General features: G+C 52.7%; 6 protein-coding genes and 1 non-coding gene across 7 annotated transcripts; 4 read left to right on the forward strand and 3 right to left on the reverse strand.

Moving 5' to 3' along the window:
- Positions 1 to 11: 11 nt before the first annotated feature.
- CC1G_08179 (hypothetical protein) lies at positions 12 to 873 on the reverse strand (the record flags this gene model as incomplete). The annotated part of the gene is made up of 5 exons (XM_001837573.1): positions 12 to 107; positions 169 to 238; positions 295 to 399; positions 463 to 520; positions 585 to 873. 5 exons carry the CDS (start codon positions 871 to 873, stop codon positions 12 to 14), a joined length of 618 nt encoding a protein of 205 aa, XP_001837625.1.
- An 800-nt stretch (positions 874 to 1,673) lies between these two features.
- Positions 1,674 to 2,510, forward strand: CC1G_08180 (hypothetical protein; the record flags this gene model as incomplete). Its single annotated transcript, XM_001837574.1, has 3 exons — positions 1,674 to 2,035; positions 2,094 to 2,195; positions 2,249 to 2,510. 3 exons carry the CDS (start codon positions 1,674 to 1,676, stop codon positions 2,508 to 2,510), a joined length of 726 nt encoding a protein of 241 aa, XP_001837626.1.
- A 136-nt stretch (positions 2,511 to 2,646) lies between these two features.
- Positions 2,647 to 3,534, reverse strand: CC1G_08181 (inosine triphosphate pyrophosphatase; the record flags this gene model as incomplete). Its single annotated transcript, XM_001837575.2, has 6 exons — positions 2,647 to 2,758; positions 2,815 to 2,929; positions 2,990 to 3,173; positions 3,238 to 3,302; positions 3,366 to 3,461; positions 3,516 to 3,534. 6 exons carry the CDS (start codon positions 3,532 to 3,534, stop codon positions 2,647 to 2,649), a joined length of 591 nt encoding a protein of 196 aa, XP_001837627.2.
- Positions 3,535 to 3,702: 168 nt separating this feature from the next.
- On the reverse strand, positions 3,703 to 3,781 carry CC1G_20119. The gene has a single exon. It is a non-coding gene; the product is annotated as a tRNA-Arg (tRNA).
- Positions 3,782 to 5,091: 1,310 nt separating this feature from the next.
- Positions 5,092 to 6,481, forward strand: CC1G_14706 (hypothetical protein; the record flags this gene model as incomplete). The annotated part of the gene is made up of 7 exons (XM_002911231.1): positions 5,092 to 5,244; positions 5,540 to 5,581; positions 5,670 to 5,741; positions 5,823 to 5,879; positions 5,963 to 6,051; positions 6,284 to 6,377; positions 6,419 to 6,481. 7 exons carry the CDS (start codon positions 5,092 to 5,094, stop codon positions 6,479 to 6,481), a joined length of 570 nt encoding a protein of 189 aa, XP_002911277.1.
- Positions 6,482 to 13,020: 6,539 nt separating this feature from the next.
- Positions 13,021 to 14,099, forward strand: CC1G_13378 (hypothetical protein; the record flags this gene model as incomplete). The annotated part of the gene is made up of 4 exons (XM_001837578.1): positions 13,021 to 13,037; positions 13,091 to 13,223; positions 13,279 to 13,713; positions 13,770 to 14,099. 4 exons carry the CDS (start codon positions 13,021 to 13,023, stop codon positions 14,097 to 14,099), a joined length of 915 nt encoding a protein of 304 aa, XP_001837630.1.
- A 298-nt stretch (positions 14,100 to 14,397) lies between these two features.
- Positions 14,398 to 14,987, forward strand: CC1G_13379 (hypothetical protein; the record flags this gene model as incomplete). The annotated part of the gene is made up of 2 exons (XM_001837579.1): positions 14,398 to 14,864; positions 14,918 to 14,987. The coding sequence occupies 2 exons, from the start codon at positions 14,398 to 14,400 to the stop codon at positions 14,985 to 14,987; spliced, it is 537 nt and encodes a 178-aa protein (XP_001837631.1).
- Positions 14,988 to 15,705: the final 718 nt, after the last annotated feature.

Raw genomic sequence — 15,705 nt, forward strand, 5'->3', positions numbered from 1 at the left:
TATGTGCAGCATTACAGTTTGCTCTTCTTTCCAGCCGTTGGCCGAGATGGAGGCATCGTGAGCTGCGTACCCGATGCGATGAGCTTGTGGTTCTCCGAATCCCACACCTAGTTTCGTGAGTACATTCGTTACAATTCATTGCAAAAGGTTGATTGGAATGGCTCTTACATCGCTTCGACCTGAGTTAGAATCATATCCAGCTGCGAGGGAGCGGTTCACTATCCGCAACTTGGTACCTCTGATCCACAGGGAGGTAAGTAGCGAAGTTAACGAGAGTCCCAATGTGCTACTTACGCCGTAGCTGTGGAATGGAACAAGGTGTTGATCGAGCATGAAACACCTGGAGGCGTCACCCTGCCTTCGGCAGCGTTGGCTACAACCATAGACAGCGTCGAGCACCTGTAAAAGGTGGGGGGTGAATCAATATAGTGACTTCCAGCAAGAACGCGGGAAAACCCATACTCGTCTATCAAGAACACCAGTGCTCCTTGATGCATTACGCCCTCTCCATCGCACATTTCTAAGAATCGAGTCCCGACGTCGGTTTCAGCCCATCATGAACTTGTAGATTTAGCGGGGCATACCAGGAGTGACCTCGACCTCCACAACCACCCTTCCCTCGATCTTGTGCCCATCGTCTACGCTGGTCACAATATCCACGTCCGTCACCTTCATTCGTTCCGCAATGTGATGTGAGAAGGCATTGCCGCGATTCCTAAAGACAGCTAACCACTTGACAGGTAGCTCTTTGACCGCTTTTGGTGCATTCCCTCGTATATCCCGCGTAACGGCATCTGGTAGTGGCGAACGAAGGAAGTTGTCAGTTTCTTGCTGATTCTTCCTGAGAGGAATGAGTTCCGTTTGTGGATTCATGGCTCGATGTGGGGACTATGAGAGAAGGATGGAGGTAAAGGAGACAGTTCGAGTTCAAGAAGTGGATTTCCCATCCCCCTCCTTCACCGTATTTACCGGGGCCGTTAGCCGTACGTTGCAACCCTTCGGAGTCGACAGGCTTGTGCCAGGGACACACGCAACGGAACCATTGCCAGGAAATCCTTGGCGCTTAATCGGCAATAAATTTACCGGAAGCCGGAGCCAATCATTGCGCCACGCGATTTCAAACGCCTGCGCTCATCATCGAACATGCTGTTTCTCTTCCATCTTCGCCCAACGTCCATGATGCTCAACACACTTTACGGTTGCCACTGATGCCATCCTGAAGAACGCACAACACAGTCTCCAGCCTTCAGTTATACTCTCAACTGTCAAGCAGTATGCGGGGAGTTGCTAGGGGATACATGGTTTAGCACTCTGGGGCTGACGTTGGACATACCGCGTCAACTAACAAGCGATGGCGCCGAAGAGTTTTTCGAGTTCATTCGCCTGTGGTGTCCTTGTCAGGCAACGCAATTACCATGCTTTTTATCGGAGTTAGATAAAGCGTTACGTTCTTCGGGCTCGGAAACGACGGAATCCTCTTTGCAAATCTTTCTTCGCTGCGGTGGCTGTCTTGCGTGGATCTCGACGGGAAAACCAGTTAAAAAGAGTCGCCTGGCTCCCTGCTTCGACGTCACCTTTGCCACTCAGGCCCTCTGCCTCCGCCCTGCCCACCGCCTGTCTGCTCTCTAGCCCCGGCCACCACCATAAAAGCCAGCTTCAAAAGGCCGTCCAGGATGTCTCGTTCATCGGCTTCCAATACCAGCAAATTCGTACCACCCCACTACGCCGACAAGCTGGCCACTCCAGACGAACAGCTATGCTCGCAAATCGCAGGCAACGCCTCCGCCGACACCAAACGCTTCTGCTGGTCCATGTTCAAGTACTTCGTCAACGAACCACATTGGTTTAGTTCGAAGATTGGGCACTCTGTCAATCTGGTGGAGGTGAATGTGTGGGATGTGGACGGTGCGTCGGCGGAGAAGGGAGGAGATAAACCAGCGAGGGCGGAGACTGTGTTCGAGGTGGAGGTGACGGAGGATATGTGCAATCTCTTTGGTATCATGCACGGGGCCTGTGCCGCATACCTCATTGACCAGTGCGTTCTATTCCCAACTGACCCATTTCGTCCCCGACTAACAAGTCTCCCATTGCAGCTGCTCTGTGTCATCTCTGATCGCACTGGGTTACAATGTCGGAAAAGATGGAACTGGCCTTTCCCAATCCATGAACATCATCTGGAATGAAGCAGCACCACTGTACGCTTGTCCATCCCTTCGAGCTTCGTTCTTCATTGACCTTCGATCCTCAGCGGAACCAAGCTGCGCATCGTCAACACCTCCATGATCATGCGAGGACGTGTCCGAACCTGCCGATCAGAGCTCTGGAATGGCCCCAGGCTCTGTGTAACTGGTGTTCACTCGCTCGTAAACGCACCACATAAGATGCAGGCTCCTGGATGCAACTCGACTCGACCCACGTCTTCCAGCAAGTCCCGCCCCAATGCTCCAGCACCAAGGCCGGGTTCAGGCTACTCTCCGCAAAACGAGGTGATGCTGGCAGCGAAGCTGTAGAGCACACATCCTCATTCAACACATAGACTTCTTTCTCATGTCGTGTTTTCTTGGTCTTCATGGACGGTTCGCAGATGATTCCCTGATCAAAATATGGACACTTTTATTAGCTTTCTATAGTCACAATTAATAACGATCAAGAGTTCTGGCTCTTGTTAGCCTCTGCCTGCAAGAAGTCCCTCAATTTGTCCAACGCCCTGTATCTATGCGAGATCTTGTTCTTCTCTTCGGGTGGCATTTCGGCGTAGCTGAGAACGATTGCTTTAGTCCAAAGTTCAGAGAGTTATAGAGCAGTGTAACTCACGTCAAACCGTTGCCTTCGATGGGCTCAAAGACGGCGTCCCAGCCGAATATCCCTGGGCCTCTGGCAGGTACGATCTTTCCTGGTGTCCGACCCTCGAAGATGATGGGTTCAGTTCCTAAAGACATCTCATTTCAGAAAGCTGTCACTAATATCGCCTCTCCCGAAATCTACTCACCTGGCCCCGCCGAATACGCAAATGTACAGATCGCATCTGCCGTCTTGTCCTCGAAACCAGCCAACATCTTGTTCAGCCCTTCATGACCCAGGGCCTCGAGGAAGTACTTGATGTAGGGACCTGGCAAGCCCTTGAGGGCGTTGAATCCCAAAGCCGTGTCTTCAGTGATGCATGCGGTGCCCAGCTGGGGAACCCAATTGCGTGCTCGTCAGCGCGATTTTATCGGTAACTTATGGGGCGAAACCCACAGCTTCAGCAGCGCGCCTGCACTTGTCTCTTGCGACCTCGGTAGTGGTGCCCTGGATTTCTGGAACTAGGGATCCAACGCACAGTCAGACATAATTTCGATTCAAGGTAGGGCGACTGTCAGGCTCACGGTCGACAGCTTGATTCTCGATCTCAATCGGGTTCCCTCCCTGGAACAGAATGTACTTGACTTCTTTCAGCTTGTTCGCATTTCCTGTGACGAATACTAAGGAGAGAATATGAGATGGTATCGTTTTTTTAGAATGGGAATACGCTTTACCGAGTGGTTTTGAGGCCATCTATGGTTCTAGTCGTTCTGCACTAAAGACCGGGTGTTGGATAGAGAAAACAAAGTTGGGATCTGTGACCATTGTGGTATCTGGAAATGAGTCAACCGAGTGTCCCGCAGCCGTCTGATGCTTGTCAGGTGCGCCATGAGGATGGCAGGAAAATGAACGGAAAAAAGATGACCGAGGTAGGGGTCGAACCTACAATCTCCTGATTCGCGTTTCGTAGTCAGACGCGATGCCATTTCGCCACACGGCCGTGCTGTTTGGTGCAACTCCGCGCATCTCGGCGCCCCGCGTTAGAATGTAATCTGCATCACAATCGTCACCTCCTAGTACTAGTGCAGATGTAAGAGAAAGCCTTTGCACGCAAAAGACCAAAGGGCTGAAATGAGCGTTAATCCATCTAAATTCGTATCATGGTATAAATGTCACTAGATATTGTAGCGATTATAAAAATGGCAAGGATACATCCATGGAATCGTTTTTATAATCGTACGGTTACTCGTTTGGCCGTTATAATAATGAAACCCCTTCTCTTGCACGTGACCCAGCGTGACCCAGCGTGATACTGGGGTTCCCTTAACGGGAGACGTCTGACCCTCGATCGCGATCCCTGTTCCAAAGAAAGCATATTGAGCGCCGGAAACACAAGCAGGGCGGGAGATGATTCCGCGGATCCCCGCCTTGCGAACCGATGTCATGCCCAAAGTAGTGTTGCGGGTGAACCGTGTGGACTGAACTGAACCCTTTTGGTGGCGCAGTTCAGTGAACTGAACTTGATTGGACTGGCCAGTTCATGAACCCGGAGCGACATGCCGGGTGATAGCAACAGCAAATTTGTCATTCCCATCAAAGCCGCCCCGACTGGCAGCGATGGGGCGCCAACGCGCAATAGGATAGAGCGCTCGGTTACAAACTGCGAGGACATATCAGCGGCTAAAAGAGGAGAAAAGAAGTCGACTGAGTCGAGATATGGTGTCTTCGCTGTCTTCCTGCACCATTTATGTTGCAAAAATGCTCGAAAAATCTTACCTTGGAGATTGAAGAAAAAAGGATTATTCAGGGACAGGGCAGCCAATTTTACCGCCGAACACTCAAGTAAAGAGGGCTGTGAATAAGGTACAATAACTTTCGAAGAGAAAGGAGAGGGAGGGAGGAGGGAGGGAGGATGCAAGTCGTTAAGCGCTCGAGAAGCTCAAGCGGTTTACATACCCACGTTTAATAGGGGTCCGGCAGCTGGATTCGGCATTGAATCGTGCGACTTACGATCAGACTTCATCTAAACAGTTCACAAAGGTTCACATCACCGAACCTTGATTGAACCTCGGTTCACAGCCGCGGACTGAACTGAACCCTGAACTGAGTTCGGTTCAGCCGCAACACTAGCCCAAAGAGGCATTGCTCTTCCAACCGCCGCCATCAGGCACCACGCGACCCCGAACCTGGCTCAAAGAGGCAGCCAACCCCGCCATCACATCACATGACACGTTCCGATAAGTTCCTGTCCCCGTCCAGATTTAATTTGGCCGATAAATCCCTGTAAATCGCTCCCGCCGAGGGTACAAGATGGGACCCAGGAGATTGGAACCACGATCTGAGGATGATCAAGCCAAGCGCGCGAATCTCGGGCAATGTGTGCACTGTGCAGTACATTTGACGACGATAACATCAACGATAACATCACATCGGATGCGCGCAACTTCGTTCCGTTTCTTGGTGGTATAGCACGACAAATGGTGTAGGGCTCTCAGCTAGTGGTCTACTCTTGAAAAATGGGAAGCTTATCATTGCAGTCTGCTACACTCTGCAGATTGGCACATTTGAAGCTATTGTAGTAGATATTGAACCACATTCACAGCTCGAACGAGCTTTCTGAACGTCTATTACAGCCAGCCGTTCAAGTCATGACTCGTAGAAAGCTGTTGCGTAACAGTGTATACCATTAGTCGCTTAATGGCAGTGCTGTAATGATTCACTCAATGTATTCACATTATCCAACCGACCCACGGGCTAGTACAGCGAGGAGGGCAGCCGACGCCGGACGGTGTTCTTCATTGTAAGTGCTGGTAAGTGGGATCTTCTGAGTGTAAGTGAGTAGCTCGTTGAAATTTAATCAGATTTAGCTCAAATTTAATCAAATTTAGGGCCTACCCTACGTTCGAATGAGCAAAAAAGACACTTCAGGGATGGGCGCCTACAGCAGCACCCTTGATTTGGTAAGACTTAGCCCCTGTTTACGATCGAGGATGCACGGCCACAAAACTGAGTCACCGAACTCTCATTTTCGACACACTCAGTTTGCTATTGCACTGTTCTCTGGTCTAGTTCTAATGGGTGTGAAAGGACTTTGGGAGGTGCGTGATTATCAATTCTTTTGGGTACTTGTCAACATTCCGACCCCTTCTCCAAGATTCTTCATAACAACCCCGGGACCAAGGTCACAAGCCTTGCAGATTGTCTCGTAACCGAGGCGGTGGACCGAGTCAAGCAAGGTCAGGGCTTGCCGGTGATAGGCATTGATGCCAGGTGGGTTTTCTGATCCATTCACGCTGGTATTGGCGTGCTCAAGGGTTTATTTGGTGTGAAGTACGTGGATTTATGAAGCCGAAGGCGCTGTTTCCATTGCCCGAACAAGAAGAGCTGCGTGGGCAAGCACTGGCCAGCCTGCCGTACTCAAGTCCATTTTGAACCGTCTCACTCAGCTGGTCAAATTACCGACCATTTGTGTTTTCGTTTTTGACGGAAGCGGTCGTCCTAGCCGTAAACGGGGCCGCCAGGTCAGAACTAAACCTCACCATCTCACAAAGCCCTTCCAAGCATTAATTCTCGCTTTTGGCTTCCATATTCATACGGTATGTCTGTCGCGAAGAGCGAACACTAAACCAAACCAAAGACCAGTGATGCGAAGCAGATAAGAACGGCGAGCGAGATAAGAGCGACGAGCGACGAATGCTGATGAATGCTGAAGCAATGTATTGACGAAGAGGTCAAGCTGAGGAAATACAGAGGGATCTACCTAGCTTATATACCTATTCTACAGTCTACATAGCCGCGATGAGTCAAGGTGACGAACGGATGGCGAGACACAAAAGAACAATAAGGAGAGTCACAAGGCTGCGCGAAGAGCGAAGAAACAATAGCGGAGTAACGAGGCAGTGCAAGAATGGAGAGAACAATAAGACGTAGGGCGAAGGGCATAACGAGGCAGTGTTCCATGGGAGAAAGTGTCCGTGTCGAGAATAAGAGCAAAAATGAGAATAAAGAAAAGGTGATAAGAGCGATGAAAGCGATAAGATAAGATAAGGAAAAATAGGGGCTCGTACTTGCTGTTCACGACATTACCCCCCTTCTAAGCTTCATCGTCCTCGATGATCACTGGCAGGCGTCGTCCAAGCTCCCAGTCGAAGTCGGTAGGTGGTGTATCCGTGAAGTTCTCAAGCGAGCGCCAAGGGAGAGAAGCGAAGGTGGTGGCTGAGATGCGGCGGGGTGCAGAGGGGTGACGTTGATGGAACTCCTTGACGGCGTCGGGGGCGTGCTCCAAGTTCTCTTCTGGTTCCCAAGTATCCTCTGTCGATCCGTAGCCCTTCCAACTGACCAGGTACTCCAGCCTGCGATTCTTCCCTCGTCCTTTCCAACGACTGTCGAGGATGTCGTGAACCTCGTATTCAAGCTCCCCCTCCAGTTCAACAGGCTCAGGCGGAGGTGGCAGAATGCCATTGACATCATTGCCTTTCCAGGGAGAGAGCTTGTCAACGTGGAACACAGGATGAATGCGGGAAAGGGATGGGGGAAGTTCAAGACGATAGTCGAGGTCGCCAATTCGTTCGATGATCTTGTAAGGGCCGAGTTGGAGGTCGCCAAGTTTCCGAGTAGGAACTTTGATCTGGATGTCCTTAGCGTTGAGCCAGACGTAGTCTCCAACCTTGAACTGGTGAGTTGATCGCTTGCCGGATTCGTACGAGTCCTTCTGTTGCGCTTTCTCAAGGCGTAAGGCGGCTTCGGCATCCTTGCGGACTTCTTGGAGCTGTTGGATGCGTTCATCGACGGGGCGGATGTCAGTTCGTTTACCGACAGGGATGTTGAAGTGAGGGATGTAGCCGTAGAGGACTTCAAAGGGTGATCTGTCGTGGGCAGAGTGGATTCGGGAGTTGATAACGAATTCGGCCATAGGAAGGTGTTTGTCCCAATCATCTTGTCGGCGGCTGACGTAGAGGCGGAGATACTTCTCGACTTCTTGGTTGGCTCGTTCAGTCTGTCCGTTGGCCTGAGGGTGATAGGCAGTGGTGAGGTTGGACTCGATACCTAGACGCTTGAGGAGGGTGCGCATGACCTTGGAGGCAAACTGAGGACCGCGATCGCTGATGAACCGGAGTGGGAGGCCGTGGAGGCGAAAGACTTCTCGGTAATAGATGTCGGCGACACCTTCGGTGGTGATGTCGGAAGTGCAGGGAAGGGCGTGGAGGAGCTTGCTGTAGTGGTCGACAAAGACGATGATGGCATCATGTCCATTGGCATCAGGAAGCTGGGTAATAAGGTCGACTCCAACGGTCTCCCAGGGGCCATCGGGTACCTCCAAGGGCTGAGTCGAGGCGCGGGGGTGCTGGGCGTGTTTCTTCCGGGCACAGATGTCGCAACCTTCCACATACTTCTTGACAAAGGCTCGCATGGTTGGCCACCAGTACTGTCGTTCAACTCGTTCGAGGGTTCCGTGTACGCCGGGATGTCCAGAGGTAGGATCGTCGTGGCACTGTTTGAGAACGTCGCGTCGAAGTTCATCGTCTGGGGGAACGTAGACTCGACCCTTGTAGTAAACAAGGCCGTTATCCTCCTCCCATTCAGCGAGACCAGAGGTGAGACGACGGGGACCTGTCTTGCGGAGTTGGGCGAGTCCATCCAGGACCTGGGATTCTCGGGCGCTGGCCTGCCGGATACGGTCCTCCAAGGGGTTGACGACCATGCTCGAGGCGGCGAGCTTGGCAAACAGCTCGGGTTTGAGTACCACCTGTTGTTTGTTGTCCTCAGCGTCGGAGACCTGGTGAATATCGAGGCGGGAGAGGGCGTCGGCTTGGGTGTTGGATTTTCCAGGGCGATGGGTGAGTGAGAACCGGAAGCGGGAAAGGTAGAGGGCCCAACGAGCTTGTCGACGGCTGAGGTCTTGTGCGGTGCGCCAGTATTCAAGGTTGGAATGGTCGGTGACGATCTCGAATGGTTCAGGGAGTCCTTCCAGGAAGTGGCGCCAGTCCTTGAGAGCCTCGATAATGGCCAGCATCTCCCGGTCGTAGATCTCGTAGTTCCGTTCGGCGGGCTGCATGGAGGCGGACCGGAATGCAACGGGGTGCCAGAGGCCGTCGTCCTGCTTCTGGAGGAGGGCTCCTCCAGTGGCAAAGCCGGAAGCGTCGACTTCAATGCGAGTGGGGCGGTCAGGGTCCCAGAGCGCCAGGATGGGGGCAGACGTGAAGGTGTTGCGGAGGGTGTCGAAAGCCTGCTGCTGAGGTTCGTTCCATTGCCAGGGGACGTTCTTCTTGGTGAGGTCATTGAGCGGTCGGGCGATGGTGGCGAAATCCTTGATGAAACGGCGGTAGAAGTTGGCGAATCCGAGGAAACCTCGAACGGCGCGGAGGTTGCGGGGAACTGGCCAGTTGCGGACGGCTTCGACTTTGGCGGGGTCCATGCTGACTTCGCCCTCGCGGATGATCAGCCCAAGGTATTCGATCTCCTGCCGTTCGAACTCGCACTTCTCTGGCCGGAGATACAGATCGTGTTTCTTGAGGCGATGCAGAACTTCGTGTACAACTTGTCGGTGCTCGTCAAGTGTAGCCGTGAAAGATAAGGATGTCGTCCAGATATACCGCAACCTTTCCTCCAGCAATGAGGTCCGAGAAGATCGAGTTCATGAGAGCTTGGAATGTCGCCGGGGAGTTGGTTAGGCCGAAGAACATGACGAGTGGTTCGTAGAGTCCCTGGTTGGTGGCGAACGCAGCCTTCCACTCATCTCCTTCCTTGAATCCGGATGTTGTTGTGAACCCCAGCGAACATCGAATTTCGTGAAGTACTTGGCACCGCGGAGTCTGTTGATGATGTCAGAGACGAGGGGGAGGGGGTAGCGGTTCTTGACGGTGATCTCGTTGAGCTTGCGGTAATCCTGAACGAAGCGGAGCTTGCCATCCTTCTTCTTGATGAAGAAGACCGGGGAGGAAAGGGGGGACTTGGATGGTCGGATGTATCCCTTCTTGAGGGTTCTCGTCGAGGAATCGATTAAGCTCTTCTTGCTCGTTCTGAGACATGGGGTAAACCTTGGTGCGCATGGTAGCCGGGGCTCCGGGGATCAGATCGATGGCGTGGTCCCAGGGTTTGTGTTCGGGTAGGCGATGTGACTCGGACTCGGAGAAGACCGAAGCATGTTGGCGATATTGCAGGGGGAACCATCTCTTCGAAAGTCTTCTGGGGTTTGGCCTTCTGAGATTTCTCGGCGATCTGCTGAGAGTAAGTGAATCCAGCGGCGCACCAGAGTTCGTCACCTGTTTCCTCAATCAACCCTGCTCGTAGCCATTTCCTGCGAGCGGTTCGGTTGGCACGGATACGGCAAAGGGGCGGTTCGGCTTGCTCTGGTTCCGGTTCGGGAGCGAGATCGGGGTTAGGAGTGGTAGGCACAGGGGGAGGGTCATCCGGGGCATCAATCTGTTCGAGAATAGCGTCGCCCGAGGGTACCCCTCGACTGGGAGGGTGCGCGTCCTCGTCTGGAATCTCCTCGATCGTGACACTAGAGACTTTGGAGGGGACCTGGAGGGTGCCGTTGCGCCAATCGATAGTGGGGTTGATCTTTCGAAGCCAGGGGAGCCCAAGGATGATGTCCTCGCCTCCCAGATCGGCGATAAGGAAGTCGGTCCATTCAGAGTGACCATCCACCGTGAGTTCTAGCCGTGCGAAATGTGTGATGTTGCCGGACTGGTTAGGGGTACCGTCGATGTTGAGGAGTCGGAATGGGATGTCGGAGAGGGAAGGTGGTGATGTTGTGTCGATCGACAAAGGGTCTATCCAGGAACTTGCCTGTCACCCCACAGTCGATCATGGCCGCGGAGTTGGTACTGCGATTTCTGCCTCTGAGCCTCACGTTCACGCGAAAGTGTGACGAACGGGGGTTTATTTCGCGAATCGAGCTAATAGTACATGAACGGATGGAGTCATATTCAGAAATGGCGTACGGAGGAGCAAAGGGTGCCTGCGTTGCGGCAGGGACGGGCACCCGTTTCAAAAACCCTGGTGGAGCCTCTGGAGTTGAGCCAGGATGTCGAGTTGTTGTTGTTGAGTGGCAGAGAGAGAGGCGAGGCTTGGGGCGGGGGCAGAAGGCGTGGCAGGAGTGGTGGCGGCGACGGTGGCAGTGGCAGCAGGGGCGGGTTCGTCAAAGAGGGAGAAGGGTGCTTCCTGGGTAGCGGCGACACGGCGACGCGGAGGTCGAGAGAGCCCTCGTCCAGGTGGGAATCCCATGTACTTGTCCTGGCAGACGGTGGCAGCATGTCCCATACGCTGGCAGTAGTTGCAGCGTAACGCCCCATGATTCCCATCCTTCTTGTTGTGACCGGTGGATCCACAGCCGAAGCATCGACCGCGCATGGCATTGAGGAAGTCCTGGTAGGTCTTGCCACTAGGGCCAGGTCGGGTAGCATCGATCTCCATTGCGTACGGGTCACGAGCGGGGGCGGGAGTGGGAGCGGGAGCGTATTGGGCCAGGGAGGTGCGGGACGAGTTGGGGTTCATGTTCCGCATGACGAACTCGTTTTTGATGGCTTGAGCGACGAGTTCCTCCAGGTTGGCGGGTTCCTTGATGAGGTTGCTGAGGGCGAGCCAGAGAAGGTGTTCCTGAGAGAGCTTCCTCTTGAAGCGAGCCATCCCGTCCGAATCGGATAAGTTGGTGCGCGAAAAGATGTTGACGAAGCGAGAGGCAAAGTCGGCTACAGTTCCTCGACCGAGGGTGAGCTGCTCAAGCTCCTGGAGGGCAGCCTGGGCGTCGTTGGCAGGTTGGAAGCGTTGCTTGAACTCGGTGAGGAAGTTAGCCCACTTTCCCCCAGCGAAGGGCCATGGCTTGGTGCTGTCGGCATCATGATCGGCGATCTGCTGAAGGAAGCGAGATGCCCATCGGCCGGCTTCTCCATGCATGTACGAGAGGGCCGTGGAGATCCATTCCTTGTCGTCCCGAGTGCCATCGTCCTTCTTCAACTGGGGTTGGTGTCCGGCCCCAGTTGGTAAAGAACTGGAGGAAGCGTCGGGCGTCTTCAGCCTTGCCGTGGAAGGGCTCAGGCGCCTTGACCGGGCTCTTGCTAGAGGCGGTTTTGGCGGCTGTAAGGTGGCTGACCAGGGTAGAAATGGCGGCGGTGAGCTGGTTTTGCTGTTCCTGGAGTTTCGCGAGATCGGCGGCGGACATTGTGAAGTCGTCGGTAGTTTGGGAAGTGGAAGAGGGTAGAGTCCTGGGGTTGTTGCGGGCGAATTCTTCAACTGCTTGCTGATTAACGGGGGACGGTGATTCGGCGTTTAGCTTGAGGGAATTGATGTAAACCCAGTCGTGTATGGATGGTTCGTGATAGCGGTTGGGGCAGGGCTGTTCGGAGCAGGCGACCCAGTTGTTGAAGCTCGGTAGGTGAACGTCTAGGACGACGACGGGCCCGTCACCAATTCGAATAACGAAGTGTGGCTTAAACAGGCAAGAGGTGTCTTCCGGTGCGGCGGAAATCTTGACGGAGTGCGGGGACCAGAGTTGCCAGAGAGGGACCTGATCGGCAGGTCAACCAGGAGCCAGAAATGCGGATGATGCAGGAGCAACGATCGGCGTTGCCAGTGCACAAAGGTAGCTTGACCTAATGTCGCGAAGAGCGAACACTAAACCAAACCAAAGACCAGTGATGCGGAGCAGATAAGAACGGCGAGCGAGATAAGAGCGACGAGCGACGAATGCTGATGAATGCTGAAGCAATGTATTGACGAAGAGGTCAAGCTGAGGAAATACAGAGGGATCTACCTAGCTTATATACCTATTCTACAGTCTACATAGCCGCGATGAGTCAAGGTGACGAACGGATGGCGAGACACAAAAGAACAATAAGGAGAGTCACAAGGCTGCGCGAAGGCTGCGCGAAGAGCGAAGAAACAATAGCGGAGTAACGAGGCAGTGCAAGAATGGAGAGAACAATAAGACGTAGGGCGAAGGGCATAACGAGGCAGTGTTCCATGGGAGAAAGTGTCCGTGTCGAGAATAAGAGCAAAAATGAGAATAAAGAAAAGGTGATAAGAGCGATGAAAGCGATAAGATAAGATAAGGAAAAATAGGGGCTCGTACTTGCTGTTCACGACAATGTCTTGAAACCTTTCTATATTAAGAGTTTCCTAAGTATCACCGACAGGCACCCGGAGAGGCAGAAGCTGAGCTTGCTGAACTGAACCGAAAAGGCGCCATCAACTACGTATTAACATCGGATAGTGATGTCTTTGTTTTTGGCGCAAACAATGTCATTCGTCGGTATGTGTGTCCGGGTAAGCCAAGTCTTTCAGACAAATTGACCCTACATCAATCTAGACCGCGAAACAAGGATAATTACGACGAAGTTGAGATCTACCGAATGTCCGATCTCATGCGCTACGACCCAGTTCGGCTTTCGGTTCCTGGTCTAGTATTCACAGCTATTTTGGGGGGTGGTGATTATGACCCGGTGAGCCTGAATAGGCCTCTGCGCCTGATGCAATGGGCTAAGTCTTTATTAATAGAATGGTCTTGAAGGGGTCACCGTCGACACTGCTTACAGGCTAGCTGGAAGCAATGAGTTAATTAGAGGACTATGGGAAGGGGTCAAAGGTGACAATGGGCAGCCCAAGCTAGAGCAGTGGCGTGACGCTCTTCGGAATGAGCTTACAACTAATTCGCAGCACCTCCTGAAGACTCGACGCCCACTGGTTGCTACATATGTCACGGAACATTTCCCGGACACCGAGATCGTGCGAAGATACACCGACCCTCTGACGACTCACTGCCCAAATGATGGCGGACCTAGTAACAGGGTGTCCAACTGGGGAACCCGCCTTCCTGATATGGCCGCTCTCACCAAGCTCATATGCGAGCACTGGAACTGGAACTGGCAAGAGCTTTACAATTTTTACCGCAAATCTGTCTGGCCAGGGACGTGTATCCGCCAGCTTTTGGAGGTATGTCTTTCAACCGTGCCTATTGTTGGCCATGTTTCTAATCTCCCATCACCAAGCCGGAGCTTGCAGCGAGGAAGGCCAGATCAGAGTGCCTTGACCACCGATCCCTTCACAAGATCTACGGCTGCGTGGAACCTCGTCCCGAAGGCCTCTCGTTCGATGTCTACAAGATTCGCTCGTCGATTACAGGTGTCCTAGTGCCTGCAATCAAAGCTTTCATGAGTGCCAACTGTCTTGAAGCTCCCCCCTCAAACTCGCATATTATCTTTTCTCAACTCCAAATTCCTGCTCCAGTCATCGACTACATGGTCCCAAAACTTGCTGAATCGACTTCTCCGACATCTACCACAGCTGGAAGGAAGAGGAAGAATATAGAATCCGAGTGATGAATCATTCATGGGAGCCTGGGCAGGGTCACTGTAACGTCTAATTTATACTAACTTGTGTACTACGAAATAAAGTGTTCGCCTCGCTACATCCAGTGTCCACTCGTCTACAAGCTGTTTGCTAGAGTAAGGGTCGCTTTGAGATAATTTTGCGGGTATCTCCAAGGATGGGACTGAGCCGGAAGTGATCGAGCTGGAATTTGCTGACACCGGGTCCCGGGATCCAGTTTGTGTTTTTTCTAACTACCCCGAACATCCCTCTGCTGTCGTCCACGCCCAAATCTATCTCGTTCACAAAATGACAGGCAACGCTCCAAAGCCGATTCCGAAACTTCGCAAGTCATCCAGCAAAAAGACACTGGAAGCGGCCACCTCTAGGGCGGGATCATTCCGTGCTCATGAAGCAGCAGCAAAGACAGCAGCCAGAAGACGTCTAGCTGCCGCCACTTCGGCGCGCTATACCTCACGCATGAAGGAAGCCGTTGCTTGGGCCAGGACATACGCAAGTAATGAGGAGAAGGAGGAAGCCGCACGTTGTCAATTTGCCGAGCTTTCAGGATTTCCTGATGATGAAACCGGCGACAAACCTCCAGACGAGATTACAACTCCCATGGACCCCGAATTTTATGCCTTTGACGGAGCACCCAAAGAATGTACCCCAAAGGCAATAGCCATGTTCCTGTGGCACAAGTGCTTCGAAGCTGGTTGTAAACCTGGTACAGCTGACCAGGTGTATTCGGCCATCAAAAAGCATTATGACCTTCTGTGAGTCTATCCTAATTTGCTCAATTCTAAATGTGCTCACCTTTGGCTCTTAGTGACGGCGATAAATACCGCTCAGGTGTTTGGCGTTTCGACGAGTCCACGAAGCAATGGCTAGGAAACTAGTGGGATGCGGGCCGTTAAACGGCATTTACCGAGGCCGCGCTTGCTGGATCTAAACAGACCGTTGATTTTCTTCAAAAGTTTCGCCCTGGATTCCTTGCACTTCTTTCCACCCTTCACAAGTTTGCCTAACTCTGTGGAGATACTCAGGCGGTAGGTTGGGAACCACAAAAGTTGTCGCTTACCACTTGCAGAGAATATCTCGGAGAACTCGCTCGAGTCTGATAATTCTATGGGGTCGTCGATGTCGTTGCGCTTAGACGGCCTTAGGGAACAATTAGATACCATACAATAGATATACACGGCCTACGTACCTTGGATTATCAGAGCCGCTTTCGCGAGAGCTCCTCGTGCGTTTGGACCTTGCCTTCCCCTTGTTCTCTGGGTGTCCTACTGTCTCGACGGGGGAGGGGTGACGAATCGAGTGGTGGCCGGGGCTGTGTCAGAGGCGGGTCAACAGGCGTCCTCTGAGATGACTGGGGCTCGTCGCTAGTTTCTTCCGAGGACATAACTATGGGCTTGGACTTGGCTGTCTTCTTCGCACGTCGAGTCCTTGCAAAATTTAGCTTTGGATATGATCATCGCAACAAGGGAGACCTACTTCTTCGGCCTCTCCGTGACCTCAGCATCCTCGGTGACAATGTCATCTTTGGTTGGTGCGCTGTGGAACGTAAATATTAAGGCAGATTTGTGGCCTACAATGAAATAAACATACTTGTTT

This window comes from Coprinopsis cinerea (genome assembly GCF_000182895.1).
Source record: "Coprinopsis cinerea okayama7#130 chromosome 5 map unlocalized cont3.5, whole genome shotgun sequence".
Taxonomy (NCBI): Eukaryota; Fungi; Basidiomycota; class Agaricomycetes; order Agaricales; family Psathyrellaceae; genus Coprinopsis; species Coprinopsis cinerea.